This window comes from Falco punctatus, assembly GCF_963210335.1.
Source record: "Falco punctatus genome assembly, chromosome: 8".
Taxonomy (NCBI): Eukaryota; Metazoa; Chordata; class Aves; order Falconiformes; family Falconidae; genus Falco; species Falco punctatus.
In genome coordinates this window covers 17,827,056-17,842,785 of record NC_137588.1, presented here as the reverse complement: position 1 = coordinate 17,842,785, position 15,730 = coordinate 17,827,056, and the positions used below count along the sequence as shown (strand labels likewise).

The 15,730-nt window shown below is 39.9% G+C and overlaps 1 protein-coding gene across 38 annotated transcripts in view; it reads right to left on the bottom strand.

Moving 5' to 3' along the window:
- LOC308068900 (titin-like) overlaps positions 1-15,730 on the bottom strand; it is a 240,935-nt gene that overhangs the window by 12,268 nt on the left and 212,937 nt on the right. For all 38 annotated transcript variants that reach the window (XM_080400329.1, XM_080400320.1, XM_080400321.1 and 35 more), the window contains 25 exons: positions 15,285-15,581; positions 14,600-15,187; positions 14,208-14,510; positions 13,766-14,062; positions 13,008-13,295; positions 12,624-12,923; positions 12,215-12,517; positions 11,732-12,037; positions 9,856-11,622; positions 9,464-9,760; positions 8,611-8,898; positions 8,220-8,519; positions 6,075-8,141; positions 5,682-5,984; positions 5,295-5,600; positions 4,910-5,200; positions 4,492-4,791; positions 4,078-4,383; positions 3,523-3,828; positions 3,141-3,422; positions 2,264-2,857; positions 1,875-2,162; positions 1,445-1,744; positions 679-981; positions 93-395 (listed from right to left, as the gene is read on the bottom strand). In XM_080400329.1, coding sequence (XP_080256455.1) covers positions 93-395; positions 679-981; positions 1,445-1,744; positions 1,875-2,162; positions 2,264-2,857; positions 3,141-3,422; positions 3,523-3,828; positions 4,078-4,383; positions 4,492-4,791; positions 4,910-5,200; positions 5,295-5,600; positions 5,682-5,984; positions 6,075-8,141; positions 8,220-8,519; positions 8,611-8,898; positions 9,464-9,760; positions 9,856-11,622; positions 11,732-12,037; positions 12,215-12,517; positions 12,624-12,923; positions 13,008-13,295; positions 13,766-14,062; positions 14,208-14,510; positions 14,600-15,187; positions 15,285-15,581 — 11,283 coding nt within the window. The remainder of the gene's footprint in view (positions 1-92; positions 396-678; positions 982-1,444; positions 1,745-1,874; positions 2,163-2,263; positions 2,858-3,140; positions 3,423-3,522; positions 3,829-4,077; positions 4,384-4,491; positions 4,792-4,909; positions 5,201-5,294; positions 5,601-5,681; positions 5,985-6,074; positions 8,142-8,219; positions 8,520-8,610; positions 8,899-9,463; positions 9,761-9,855; positions 11,623-11,731; positions 12,038-12,214; positions 12,518-12,623; positions 12,924-13,007; positions 13,296-13,765; positions 14,063-14,207; positions 14,511-14,599; positions 15,188-15,284; positions 15,582-15,730) is intronic.

Sequence of the window (15,730 nt, the reverse complement as noted above, 5' to 3'; positions counted from 1 at the left end):
TATGTCTGTTTTACAGATGATATCATACCTGCTTTAGACAAATACATTTTTAGGACAAATTTCAAAATTACTTAAGACTTAAAGTGTCTTACCAAGCATTTCTGTTATTTTGACTGTTCCTGGTACTTCAGCAGGTTCTCCTGGCCCACCAGCATTACAGGCTAGCACACGGAATCTGTACTCTGCACCCTGGGGGAGATGTGTCAAGGTGTATTCCCGAATCTTGGTTGGCGTGGTATTGCATTTGGTCCATTCAATCTGATCAACCTTCTGCATCTCAATTAAGTAGCCAGTAACTTTAGAACCACCTTCATCTTCTGGTGGACTCCAAGCCAGGGAGACGGATGTTCTTGTAGTATCAGTGACTCTTGGATTCTGAGGTTTACCTGGAGGAGCTGGAAGGGAAGATCACATGGAGGGGCTGGGATCTTTTTTTATGAATATTTAAAAGATACAACAAACGCTAACTTGCAATGTATGATCTGTATTAAGTCCTTATAATTTATACAGGAAAAATAAGAATAAAGGAATTTTCATTAATATTTTCTTGGTTTTCTTCAGTCAGAATCTCATTTATTAACACATCCAGATACATTTCCAAATTAAAAAAAGGGTAAATTTTACTAGTATAATTCTCTTCTGTCTTAACGTGCTTAACCTATGTAGGAAATTACTTACCAATTGGATCTCTGGCAACAGCAGACTTGGAAGGGCGGCTGGGTTTGCCAGTGCCTCTGGCATTGATTGCTGTGACTCGGTGTTCATATTCTAATCCTTCAACCAACCCAGTGGAACGATAACGAGTCATAGTAACTGGTACTTTATTTACACGGATCCATCTATCTGCTCTAACTTCTTTGCGTTCCACAATATAACCAGTAATCTGTGAGTCACCATCATCTTCTGGAGGATACCAAGTTAATGTCATGCCATCTCGACAGATATCAAACACTTCTGGAGTGCCAGGAGGACCAGGAATACCTGTAAAAGCATAACATCGTATTAGTGAAAAAAGCATCAAATGATTCTACACATTAGTAATATGCAACACATTGTGAATGACAATGTAATACCAACGTCCTATCAAACTCTTTTTAGCAGCAGATATCAAAGTACTTTACAAACTAGGTCAGTGAAATACTAATTCTAATACTAAGTTTTTGTAATGGGGTAAAGCAACTTTTCAAGGCTAATGCTAGACCTGAGCAGAAAATGCAAGTTTACCATCCAGCTTCTGTGAAGTGCATCTATAATATCTGTATAGTTTTACGGATGGCATTTTTCTCTAGAAATATAACAAGTCTACTGTGCATCATAATGTACCATTTTATTTGACAAAAGAAGTAGTAGCCTCTAGAAAAATCTAACCTATGTGTGGAAATATAAGCCTATTTAAATATGTATTTTTATTTTTAAAGGTAGAGAATAAAAAATTCAGACTTACGGATTCTGCTCTTGCATTCTATAATTTCAGACTGCAGGTAAGATCCAATTCCAAAGCGGTTGGTAGCAGCCACACGGAACACGTATTCTGCACCTTCAACAAGTCTGGTGAATTTAAACGTCGTCCTGGTTACTGACTCTGAAACTGGCAGCCACCCAGGACGGTGAGCATCACGCTGTTCTACCACATAGCCACTAAGAGTAGCTCCACCATCCAGCTCAGGTGGCTCCCAGGAGATGGTTACGTAATTTGAATCAATTTCATCAATTCGGATAGGTCCAACAGGTGGTCCAGGTTTGTCTAGAGAAAAATAAAACCGGAAGATTAAAAGACAAAAAATAAAAAAGGGGAAAAGCAATCATATTGCTTATGTAACAAAATGTACAAATGGAGAAAGATCATATAGACAATTATTTTCATAATTCCTTACCGAGAATTATAACTTTTAATGTATCAGTAACTGTTCCAGTTGTGTTCTTCAGTTCAAGCGTATACTCTCCAGTGTCATGTATGGTGGTCTCACGCACAGTTAATTTAGCCATTTTGGCAACAGTCTCAATTTTGATGCGTTCTGATTCTTTTAGCTTAGAACCAGCAACAAACCAAGATGCAGCTGGAGGTGGTCGTCCTTCAATTGGAATAGCTAATTCAATGGGCTTGCCAGCAGGTACATGAATTGTCTTCTGAGGTATTCCAGCAAAGTCAATTGTTGGTAGAACTAAGAAAAGCAAATCATTGATATTTTAAATACTCATTTTATAAATATCACATTCATCTGGTGTAAACTTCACCCTGTTATTTTTAACAGCAGGTACCTACCTTTTTGGTCTTGTACTGTCACTGCTGTGACAATCTCTCGTGGTTCTGACACACCCTTCTGATTCTGTGCTCTGACCCTGAACAAGTACTGTTCACCTTCATTGAGAGAGATAATTGTGTGCTCGTAGACAGTAGGCTTCAGTGTCACCACTTTCAACCACCTTTCTGTTCCAGCTTTGCTGGCCTCAATAACATAGCCGGTCAATCTGCTGCCACCATCATGCAGTGGTTTCTCCCATGCAAGAGTAACGGTTGATTTAGTCGTGTCAATCACTTCCAGTTTTTGTGGTACCATGGGGACATCAGATACCAGTACTGCATCAGATGTTTCACAAGCTTCACCAATGCCATAAATATTTTCAGGTAGTACTCTGAAATAATACAAAGCTCCTTCTAGAAGTCCAGTAACTCTACAAAATGTCTTGCTGCATTTGGTAGTGACAGTCTTGTAAGCTCTCATGGAAGCTTCGCGTTTCTCAATTATATAATTGTTGACTGGGGCTCCGCCATCAATGGCTGGAATATCCCAAGTAAGTGTCACAGAATCTTTCGATACTTCCTTAATTCTCACTGCAGCTGGTGGACCAGGTGTATCTAAAACAAAAACAACAATTATTTTTTTCTTTTGCATCCTTTCCTTTTACAGTCAATGGTTTCTTCTGCATAAAAAGAAACAAGAATGCTGGGATCTGATTTACAAACTAGCACAGCTTTAGAATCCGTGTATTTTCCTTTGTATTAGATTGTTTCTTTGACTTCCCAAACATTCCCATGTTATTTATACTGCAAACTTCCTTTGGAAATGAAAGACTCTTATTCTTGAGCAACGTACACTATGAGTGATGTAATGCCCATATATAATTGTAGCAGTACTTACCATACACTTTTACAGAAATAGTTGCAGATTTTTTTCCTGATTGATTTTCAGCCTCAATGACATATTTTCCAGCATCATACCGATTAACTTTATCCACGATAAGCAGAGTGTAGCTGTCTGTGGTATCAATAATACCTCGACTTACAAGGTCAACACCCTGCTTGCTCCATGTGATTACGGGAGCAGGTCTGCCAGATACAGAGACCATTAGGCGCAGGGAACCACCAGCTCTGACTGTAACTGTCTTCTTCAGATCATCAGCAAGCTCAAGCTCAGGTATTTCTGATGAAGGGTGTAAAAAACATGGAATTAATTAATCTTTTAGTAGTTCTGAAGGAAAATATAATTATTCCTTAAAACGTACATTAAATTTTCAAATTACCTATTCTTTCCACAGGTTCTATTTCTGCTGATGATTCACTAAATTCACTCATACCATTCACATTTGTAGCAGCAACTCTGAATTGGTATTTCTGGCTTGTTTTAAGACCAGTCACGGTGAACTCAGCATTCCTCAGAGTGGCAGTGGTATGTGGTCGATACCACTGTTCAGTGCCTTCTTCTTTCATCTCAAGAACATAGCCTAAGATGTCAGCACCACCATCATATGTGGGCTTTGACCATGCTAAACTTATGCTGTGCTTAGTAGTGTCCACAACTCTTGGCGCTGAAGGTGGTGCAGGAGTATCTTTGAAAAAGAAGAAAATGCATTTCACATTGGTGCAGGAAACATTTTACAGTCAAAACCAATTTCTAAACAGCTAATGCCAAGAAATGTATTTAAAATGAACTACAACTGCTTTTAAGTCTATTCTAATACTAGCTAGTTCAGTGAAATCATATGTGGGTTTGAGTATCTTAGTCAAAGGGTCAACATGGCTTTATGCTCCACTATTATAAGTAAATATTAACATATGTTTTAAATGTGGTAACTTACATGATGGCTCTTTACATAACATGTATTGTGAAGCTTCACTAGGCTCGCTGTTCCCAGCAGCATTCACTGCAGTGACACGGAACTGGTACTGGCTGCCTTCCATGAGACCAGTGACTTTCAGTCTGGTATCATAAACAGTGTAATCTCTGTTCACTCGTGTCCAGCGCAGACTTTTCTTTTCACGTTTGTCCACAAGATAGTCCTTAATCTCACTGCCACCATCTGATTCTGGTTTCATCCACTGAATAATGACATGTTCCTTGCCAACACTCACTTCTTCAGGAGCACCAGGTGGTGTTGGGATAGCTGGGTTTTTTTAAAGGTGAAAAAAAAAAAAAAATTGTTTAACAAATTGTTTATCTGTGAGAAATATTCCACAAATTCTGATGCAGAATGGAAGGTAGTAACACTCACTGAAAGCATTCCTGGCAATCACAGGTTCTGTTTCAAGTGGAACACCTGGTCCGTATTTGTTGACAGCTCTAACACGGAAGATGTATTCATTATTTTTAATAAGTTTTGTTACTACATGTGATAAAGTCTGGCATTCAGCCTCAACAATAACCCAGTGAAGTCTGCTGGTTTCACGCCTTTCTACAATGTAGTGGGTGATTTGTGCGCCTCCATCTTCCTCAGGAATGTTCCACGCCAGAGTACATTTCTCTTCTGTTACTCTGCTAACTGTGATTTTGCCTGCGCATGGACCTGGTGAATCTGGGTAGAGATGAAAACAAGTATTGTTATTGGCAGCTAAGGACAGGTATCTCACTTATTTAAAAGAATGTGGGGGTTTTAGTATACTAAGTATGAATATTAATCATGGGATACATACCAAGCACTTTGACAAGAACAGAAATTTGTTTCATCCCACTGGCATTTTTAACTGTTAGAGTGTATTTCCCACTATCACTTCTGTCACAGAACTTGATAATTGCAATGGCTCGTTTGCTGGTGTATTGCAGAGATATCTTTTCACATAGATCCAATTCCCTGTCACCTTTGGACCAGAAGACTTTTGGTTCTGGTTTCCCACCAACGGCTGCATCAAGAACAAGATCTGATCCAGCCCTAATGGTCACAACTTCTCCCTGCAGTCTGGCATCAAGTTCAACCTTTGGTGGTGCTGTCATAAGGAAAAAGAGATTAAAAACAAATTACATGACAGTACTAGAAATAGAACATTATGATTTCAGTTTTTCCAAGTGAGTATTTCTTACAGTATTCATCTTTGCAAATGACAGCACCAGTGGATTCAGATCCTTTGCTAATCACACCAGCCGCATTCTTTGCTAGTACGCGGAACTCGTATGCTTCATCTTCACTAAGAGCTGTCACAGTAAAAAAGTTTTCTGAGACAATGGTATAATTGCATTTCAGCCAGCGTCCATCACCAGATTTGGTATATGGTTTGCGCTCTATAATATATCCGATAATTTTGCTTCCACCATCATAAAGGGGTGCTGACCAGCTCAACGACACTGTAGATCTGGTGACATCTGTTACTTCTGGCCTTCCGGGTGGATCTGAAGGAATAAACCAGAAAGATGTGACGTGCAATTCTATTTTAGCTTAAATAACAACATAACCCTAAAAGTAATACTTACCAACTGGATTTTGAGCCACTACAGGTCTGGAAGCTTCACTAGCTTTGCTAACACCTGCAGCATTTAGAGCATAGGTTCTGAATTGATATTCTAGGCCTTCCACCAGTCCTGTGACTTTGTAGTTGCATTCACAGCATGGCACTTTGTTCTCCTTCACCCAAAGGATGGTGTTGCGCTCCTTCTTTTCAACCCAATATCCAATGACTTTGCTGCCACCATCATGATAGGGTTCCTCCCAGCGAATGGCCATGGAAGTTGCAGACACAGAATAGACTTCTGGCCTTGAAGGTGGGCTTGGTGGAACTAAACACAAAAAAAAGACGGGGAGGAAAATGTTAGTTATTACAGATACCTCAGAGGAAAAGAAGAGATTTTGAAAAGTGTTTCACTTACCGAATGGATGCTCAGCGACTATTGTTTTTGATTCAAGCGGTTTGCTGACACCAAATCTGTTTTCTGAGCTTACTCGGAAACTGTACTCCTGGTATTTTGTGAGATGAGTGACTTTGATCTGTGTACGTTTCACACTGGAATTTACCAGCTGCCATACTGTTGTGCCAGATTCACGTTTCTCTACAATGTAGTTTGTAATATCACTGCCACCATTATCTTCAGGTTCTTTCCAGGTCAACACACAGGAATCAGCAGAGACAGATGATATTTCAATCGGGCCAGTGACAGGACCTGGCCTTCCTATGACTACCACTGTGACAGTAAATGTTTTCACACCAGCAGTGTTTTCAAGTGTGAGGTAGTATTTACCAGAGTCACCTCTCATACTGTCCTTTACAGTCAGTGTGGTTCTGTCTTTTGTTGTCTTGATGGTCACTCTCTCAGTTTCCTTCAGCCTCATCTCCTCAAGTTTCCATGTCACTTTTGGAGCTGGGCGCCCACTGATTGGTATATCAATAGTAAAGGTGCTTCCAGCCTTGCATGTTATGAGCTGCCTACTTATTTCACTGAGATCTGCTGTTGGTTCGATCTGTGGCTCCTTAATAATAACAGAAGAGAAAGCTTCTCTTGGCTCACTGTAGCCAGCATCATTCTTTGCCTTGACCCGGAACTCATATTCAGTGTTCTCCACAAGGCCTTCAACAGTGAAAGTAAGTTGTTTGGTTTGTCCAGCTTCAATCCAGGAGTCAGATCCTTTTTGTTTCATTTCAAGAAGGTATCCAGTAACACGGCTACCACCATCGTGATCAGGTTTAAGCCAAGCTAAAACTACAGAAGATTTGGTTGTATCAACAATATCTAGTCTCTTAGGTGGAGCAGGTTCTTCCGTGGCTACAACTGGTTCTGTTAATTCACAGGGTTCACCTACACCATATTCATTTTCTGCTGACACTCGGTAGTAATATGGTACACCTTCTGCCAGATCAGTGACTTTAAAGATTTGTCGGGTGCATTTTGAACTCACTACTTGCCAGCTACGACGGCTTGCTTCCCGTTTTTCCACAATGTAGTGATGGATACGTGAACCTCCATCCAGAACAGGAGCATCCCACATTAAAGTAATAGATCCTCGAGTCACATCTTTAAACGTAATAGGACCTGGTGGACCAGGTGTGTCCAAAACCTTTACAGTGAATGTAATGGACTTACTTCCACTGTTGTTTTCCACAGTAAACACATACTTGCCAGCATCATTTCTGTTGCATTCCTCCACAGTCAATGTGCTGAATGAATCAGTTGTTTGAATGTCAGCACGCAAGCTGAGATTAGCATCTGCTTTGGACCACACAGCAGTAGGAACAGGTCTTCCAGAGAAGGCAATGAATAGACGAATGCTTGCACCTGCTCTTACAATATGAGTCTGCTTGAAGTTTGCATCGATATCAATTTCAGGTGCAGAAAGCCTGTCCACAGTTTGGACTGAAGCAGGAACTTCACAACTTTCTCCTTTGCCAGCAGCATTGACAGCACTAACTCTGAATTTATAGTGTTCTCCTGCCTCCAAATCAACAACAGTGTATTTAGTAGCAATAACAGTCTCTGCATTGACTTTCTGCCATGCTTCGAGATCAGCTTTGCACATCTCAATAATGTACCCAATTATTTCCGTGCCTCCATCAAAAACTGGCTTGGTCCACTCTAAGCTTACACTAGTCTTTGATGTATCTATCACCTTTACAACATTAGGGGCACTTGGTGGGCTGACTGGCTCTCTACATTTAATCAGCTTTGAAACATCACTTGGAGGTCCAACTCCTGCAGCGTTTTCAGCCATGACATGGAATTCATACTCATTGCCTTCAATAAGGCCAGTTACTCTGTATCTGTTCTCAGAAATGGGCCTCTTACTGGATACTTTAACCCAGCGCATACTCTTCTTTTCTCTCCTTTCTAGAATATACTCATTTATCTCACTTCCTCCATCTGATTTTGGTCTTGCCCACGTGAGTGTGATACTGTCTCCTGTTACATTGGTAGGCTCTGGAGTTCCTGGTGCATCAGGGAGAGCTAAAAAAAGGAAAACATCATTAGGAAGAGAAGATGGTAACTCCACAGTTATTGCTACAGAATGAGGTGGAAACTTACTGTAAGGTATTTGTGCGGTAACTGGATCAGACTCCAAAGGTCTGCCAACTCCAAATTTGTTCACTGCAGAGACACGGAACTGGTACTCATTGCCTTTAATTAATTTAAGTGCTGTGTAGCTGCAAGCTTCACATTTATCTTCAACTAATGCCCAAGCAATCCTGCTGGTTTCACGTTTTTCAATTATGTAGTGGGAAATAGAAGCGCAACCATCATTAGCCGGAGGCTCCCACCATAACGTGACTTTTTCTCCAGTAATGTTCGTGAATCGTATTGGTCCACCAACTTTTCCTGGTGTGTCTGCAATTTCAAAAGTTCAGAATTATAATTTCCTGACACTTAGAATAAAATACTATTTCTAAAGAGGATGCTGAAAGTGTTCACGCGTTACCTTGTACTCTGAAGGTAATATCTTCTCGTTTAGTGCCTGATGCATTTTTGGCTTCTACTGTATACACTCCACGATGATCCCGGGTAGCATCTCTAATGAAGATTGTACTATATCCAATAGCTGTAGTTATTTCTATATTCGTTACTTTCTCAATCTCCTTACCATCCTTAAACCATGTCACTTTAGGTACTGGACGTCCTTTGATTAGAGCTTTAAGTCTAATGCTCTCTCCAGCTTTAACAGTAAGGCCTTCGAAGTGCTCAAGGCCAAATTCAATTGTTGGAGCAACTAAAAAAGGAAAATACAATTCAGTTCCCATATAGCTAAGTATTTTTTTCTGATACTCTTTTAAATGTACTAAGTATAAAAAAATTGTCATGAAGACAATTCTTTCACTTAGAAAATGTCATTCTCTAAAAAGCAGTTATTATAGGAACTATAAACTTATTTTTCCTGTAAGCACACAGTACATCATATTAACAATAGGTGAAAGACACTGTTAATATATGCTGTTACAGTATGCCAAGCTACCTGAGGTACACTTTGATTTCTAAATTACTCAGTACATCAGAATATTACAGTTTATGATTTCTTTCCCACTTTGCTGCTGCTGCTTATCAAACACAACTGTAGAGTGCCATGCACCAATTGATTACATATGTCTGCCAGATTTGGGTCTTTAATTTAGACCCTCCCACCTTGAAGTACAAACAGAAATGTTCTGAGTCGAGTGAAAGGGCCTTGGTCATATGTTTTTTTTCCCCATCTTGGCCTCTCATTTCCCATCAGTAGAGCCAGAAGCTCTAATTGGCTTCAGTAGCCAAATATAAGCATATTAAGAAATTATTCTTACTGTTTTCATCTCTGGTCATGATATAGCCTGAAGATTGCGAAGGCGGGCTGATTGTACCAACGGCGTTTCTTGCAAGCACTCTGAATTCATACCGGTCACCTGAACTGAGTCCTGTAACTGTATATTGGCATTCACTGACATCAGTAAAGTTACATCTGAGCCAACGGTCTTCACTCCCTTGCCGTTTCTCAATGCTGTAAGCCACAATCTTACTGCCTCCGTCACGCAGTGGGGGTGTCCATTTAAGGGTGACTGTTTCCCTGGTGACATCAATGTAATCAGGAGTACCCGGTGGGTCTGAAAAGAAAATAATTAAAGTTTATTCTTATTACTGCTCACCGTAGTTTGCAAGGCTTGAATTTTCTTAGATAAGTGACTGATCATTCACTCACCCACTGGAGAGACTGCCAAAGTAAATTTGCTTGGCTCGCTAGCTCGGCTTAGACCTGCGGTGTTTTCAGCATATACTTGGAACTGGTAATCCAGGCCCTCCAGCAGTCCGGTAATCCTGTATTCTCTGCTAGATATTAATGCAACATTAACCTTCTGCCACAAAATACTGTTTCTTTCCTTCTTTTCAACATGGTATCCAATAATCTCTGAACCACCATCATAAACGGGAGCATCCCAAGATATGGTCATTCCATCAGCAGTTATGTTGTATACAACAGGCTTGCCTGGGGCACCTGGTGGTCTAAACTGATGCTTTGCCACAACATCTGCTGAGACAAGAGGTGGGCTCACTCCATATCTGTTTTCTGCACGAACTCTAAACTGATATTCAGTGTCTTTAACAAGGTTCGGTACTTTGAAAGTTGTTCTTGCAGCACTTGAACACACCAGCTTCCAGTTAATTTGTGAAGTTTCTCTCTTCTCAATACTGTAGCCAGTAATTTCTCCTCCCCCATCATCTTCAGGAGCTTCCCATGACAAAACTACACTATCTGCTTTGATTTCATCTAGTCTTAAAGGTCCTTTTGGCTTAGATGGAGGACCAAGAGTGATGACGGTAATTGTGAATGTTTTTCTGCAGGCTACATTCTCAAGAATTAAAGTATATTTGCCACCATGCTCCTTTTTCACATTTTTGATGCTTAAGCTGATCTTGTTTTCAGTTTTCTTGAAACGAAGGTGTTCAGTTTCTTTAAGAGGGAGGTTGTCCTTGAGCCAGCTCATTGATGGCTTAGGTTTACCTTTATAGGGCAATTCGATGTGGAGATTATGTCCAATTCTTACTGCAATTTGACCTCCAGGAATATCAGAAAGGTCAGCTTCAGGTGTTATTACATATTCTTTCACCGTAATGGGTCCAACAGTAACACCATCACTCAGGCCTTTTTCATTTTTAGCGAAGACTCTGAATTCCATGACAGAAAGCTCTTTAAGTTTTTCAACTTCAAAGTCACAGCTCTTGCTTGTGCCTGCATACGTCCATTCTTTTTCATCCTGCAGTTTCTTTTCAATAACATAGTCCGATATAATGCTACCACCATCATAGTCAGGTTTGCTCCACTGCAATTTAACAGAAGTCTTTGTAGAATCTTTCATGGCTAGGTCTTTTACAGGTCCAGGTACGTCTGCAGCTTTCACTGGTTCAGATGTCTCACAAGGTTCACCCAGTCCAATTTCATTTTCAGCAAGAACACGGAAGAAGAATGCTGTCTTCTCTGACAGGTTAGTTATCTTAAAGGTGGTATGGGAACACTTTGTTGTTACAGTTGACCAGGCCCTCTTTGTAGCATCTCTTTTTTCAACAACATAATTTGTTATTTCAGAGCCACCATTAATGAGAGGTGGCTCCCATACCAGTGTAACTGTGCCACGGGAAACATGCTTAAGCTGCAGCTTCTGGCAGGCAGATGGTGTGTCAAGTACTTTTACATTCACAAATGATGATTTTACCTCTCCAACTCCATTTTCAATTGTAAGAACATATTTTCCTGTATCATTTCGGGTAACTTGAGGAATCGTAAGTAGTGTAGATGATTCTGTGTCCTGGATGATATATCTTTCATCAATCCCAAGATTCTTGTCACCCTTTCTCCACGTGACTGTTGGAGGAGGTCTTCCTTTGAATGGAATCATTACTTGCACATCTTCACCTGCTTTAGCAACAATAGAGGTCTGGAGAGCAACATCCAGATCAATCTCAGGTGCCACTGTGGAAATAAGTGAAAATTAATAATGTATACTTGGAATGTAAAATACAAAATATTTTTTAAAACCTCAAAACATGGAAAAATTATAAATCACTGAAAAGTACAGTACCAAGAATATCTTTAGCTTGAACAGGTTCCATCATTTCAATAGGCTCTCCTTGTCCAGCGCAATTTATAGCAGACACGCGGAAATAATAATTAATGCTTGGCTGAAGGTGGGATACAACATACTCAGTTGTTCTCACTTCTCCCTTTGTACTGACTACAGTCCATTCTTGGTCTTCACCTTCCCTTTTCTCCACCACGTAGCTGGTAATTTGACTTCCTCCATCATAAGCAGGTTTAATCCAACCAAGAGTGACAGATGTCTTGGTTGTATCCACAACCTTCAGCTTTGCTGGTGAGCCTGGCTTATCTGTAAGTGATAGTTTACAAGAGGGTGGGGGGGTGTGTGGAAAATCAGAAACCATATTTACAATTAATCACAAAAAGAAATAAAATCTGCCCTCAGTTACACTGGTACAATTCCATCCCAATTGCTCATTGTCTATTGATTTCTAACCAATTAGAAATACTGCACGTTGTATCTTACCAACAGGATCTGCAGCTTTGTAGAAGTCAGAAGCTTCAGAGAATGGACCTTGTCCAGCTGCATTGACAGCACAAACTCGGAAATGATATTCACTGTTTTCAGTCAGACCTGTTACTTTCTGTCTGGTGTCCCGAATGGTTTCTTTAGTAACCTTGAACCAACTTAGACTCTTCTTGTCACGCTTCTCAAGGAAATACCCTGATATTTCACTGCCTCCATCAACAGTGGGCCTATTCCAGATAACAGTCATAGAATTCTTGGTTATCATTGTGACTTCTGGTACACTAGGTGGTCCAGGTGTAACTAAGCAAAAAAAAAAAAAAAAAAAAAAAAGTATCGGTAGATCGTACTACTTCCAGATAATATGCAAGATGATTCAGTTGCATACGTTACTTTATATTTTTCTTACCAAATGAATTTTTGGCTATAACAGGTTCAGACTCCAGTGAATCACCAACTCCAAACTTGTTCACACCACGGACACGGAACACATATTCATTTCCTTTGATAAGTTTTGTTGTAGTTATGATACACCCCTCCAGTTTTTCAGAAATTAAAGACCATACAACCCGACTTGTCTCCCGCTTTTCAACAACATAGTGTGTTACAGGTGCACCACCATCATCTGCTGGCGGATCCCACATTATTGTAATCTTTTCAGCAGTGACTGTCTTAAACTGTATAGGTCCAGTTGGAGGTCCTGGCTTGTCTGTGGAAGGCAGAAGAAGATGTCAAGCTTTTATTGCATAATTATTGTTTAATAGTGTAAACCCAGCTGTAGCTCAAGACATACCAAGTATCTGTACTCTAACATGGGCTGATGCTGAACCCATGGCATTCTTCAGTTTTAATTCATAGGTGCCACTGTTGAGTCGAGTTGCATCCTTGATGAGTATAGAAGCAAATTCTGTTGTATTTTCAATAGACACTAGTGCACTGCTTTGTAGCTCGTTGCTATTTTTGAACCATTCAATTGTGGGTGTAGGCTTGCCTGAGATGCCTAGTTTCAGCTTAACTGAAGTTCCTGCTTTATATTTCACCACTTCTGTATATTCTGGTGGCACATCAATTTCAGGTGCACCTTAAGAAAAAATAAGAATAAGAAAAAGCTAGAACCATAATTATTTTAGACTTCTATTTAATAAAACCAATAATAATAATACTTTACTTAAGCTAATAGTTACAGGCATTTTATAAATACAGATCAGAGTAAAGATAGCATGTATAACTTAAATCATAAACCTAGAACAAGTTAGAAACAATCCTACCAAGAAAAGGCAACCACATGTATAAATTTAACTACTTTGGCCATGAGGCATGAGCAGACTTCTGTTGGTAAGAGAATAAAGATACCATAAGACTTTAAAAATGCAGATACAGCCAAAGATGTTCATCACAATCATGCCCAAATAGCTCACATTCAAGCTTATTGAATCAATCATTGTAAACTAGTCTTTTATATTTAAAAGACTATGGTTCTACAAAACAGTGCTGCCTTTAAGCTTTCTAGTACCACAAAATGGTACCATTATGTCACTGCAAAACACTTACCATATGTATCAACACATGTGATAGGACCCACAACATCTGAGGGATTACTAATGGAACCAACGGCATTCTTAGCAAAGACCCGGAATTCATACCGGGAATTCTGTGTCAGACCAGATACTGTGAACTGAGTTTCAATAACATTGGTGAAGCTAGCTTTTGTCCATCTGCCATCTGGAAGATCACGTTTTTCTACAATGTATCCGGTGATCTTGCTACCACCATCAAATGCTGGTTTCTGCCATGTCAGAGTGATAGCAGTCTTGGAAATATCTGAGACATGAACATTTCTTGGTGGTTCTGCAGGAAGAAATGTAAAAATATTGCTAATGATAAACAGCTGGTTTGAATATTGGCTTAGTGTACAGGACAGAATATCACAGGGAAGGAAAAAAAAAGTACTACTTAAACGGTTGGGCTTCTGTATTTTCTAGGGAATACATACCACAAGCATCAATTGCAAGGACTGGATCAGAAGGATGACTCGCTTTTCCAATGCCAGCTGCATTTTCTGCATAAACTCTAAATTCATAGATAAGGCCAGCGCTGATGGTGGTGACTTTGAAGTGAGTTGTGCGAATGAGGGTCTTGTTAGCCTTCTGCCATAATATACTATTCCTGTCTTTCATTTCCAGGTGGTATCCAGTGACTGCACTGCCACCATTACTGACTGGTTCATGCCATCCAACAGTAATACTTTCTCGGGTGACATTCATGACCCATGGTGTGGAAGGAGGGCCAGGGGTAGCTGATAATATCAAAAGAAGTGATTGTTAACAAAATTATATTTTCAACATCAGAGCATTAAAACATTGAGTGTAAGAATAGATTACTCACTGTAAGGAAGCTTGACAACCACACATTGTGAGTCTATGTGATCGCTGATGCCGAAACGGTTCTCAGCTTTGATGCGGAATTGGTATTCTTCTCCTGTTGTGAGCTTCATAACTTTGATGACAGTTCTAGCAACGGTTGCAGACACTTCAGACCAAGCAGCAGTACTTGTTTCTCTTTTCAGTACAATATAGTTGGTAACTTGACTTCCACCATCGTAAGCTGGCGGCTGCCATCTGAGTGTTACACTCTCTTCAGTGATATCACTAAGAACAACAGGACCAACGGGAGGACCTGGTCTATCCAGCACAACAATATTAACAAAAGATTTTGTGGTGCCACTTGAGTTGGCAGCAGTAATGTCATATCTGCCAGCATCAGCAGCCACACTTTCTTTAAGGTTAATGATTAGACTTTCTGCAGTTGTTTCTGTGTGAAATCTCATGGTAGGTTTCAGTGCAACACCATCTCTAGACAATGTCACCTTTGGCACTGGTTTTCCAGAAACTGGAATTTCAACTTTCAGGTTTGATCCCGCTCGAATATATACAGTGTTATGAGGGAAGCCCTTCATGTCAATCTCAGGAGATTCTGAAAAAGAAGACATTTTCAAACCATTAAAAAAGTGTTCCCTTTTAAAAAATATGAATCCAATTTAGTATGTTTTGCCTCATGTCAGGAAGCGTACCTAATTGTTCTTTTACTGTAACAGGGAGCAGTAGTTCCTTTGGATCACTTAAACCAGCTTGGTTTTCTGCAGACACCCTGAAGAAATAGTCAACATTCTCTTTAAGACCATGGACAACGTGATGAGTTGTTTTTACAACAGCACACTTAACCCATTTTTGCTGTCCTTTCTCAAGAGCTTCAATGAGGTAGCTCACAATTCTGCTTCCACCATCGTGTTCTGGTTTTAGCCATGAAAGAGAAACACTGTCCTTTGTGACATTTGTTACTCCAAGTTTTTCTGGTGGGCTGGGTTTTTCTGAGGAAAAAAAGTGCAACGGGTTAAACAATATAGCAAGTATTTATGTTTTATATTAACAATTACACAGCAGTGCCATCTGGATTGAGAAAATATGTTTTTAAATTTGTATATTAAAAGCATTTTAAGTAAAATGCAAGCAAAATTTA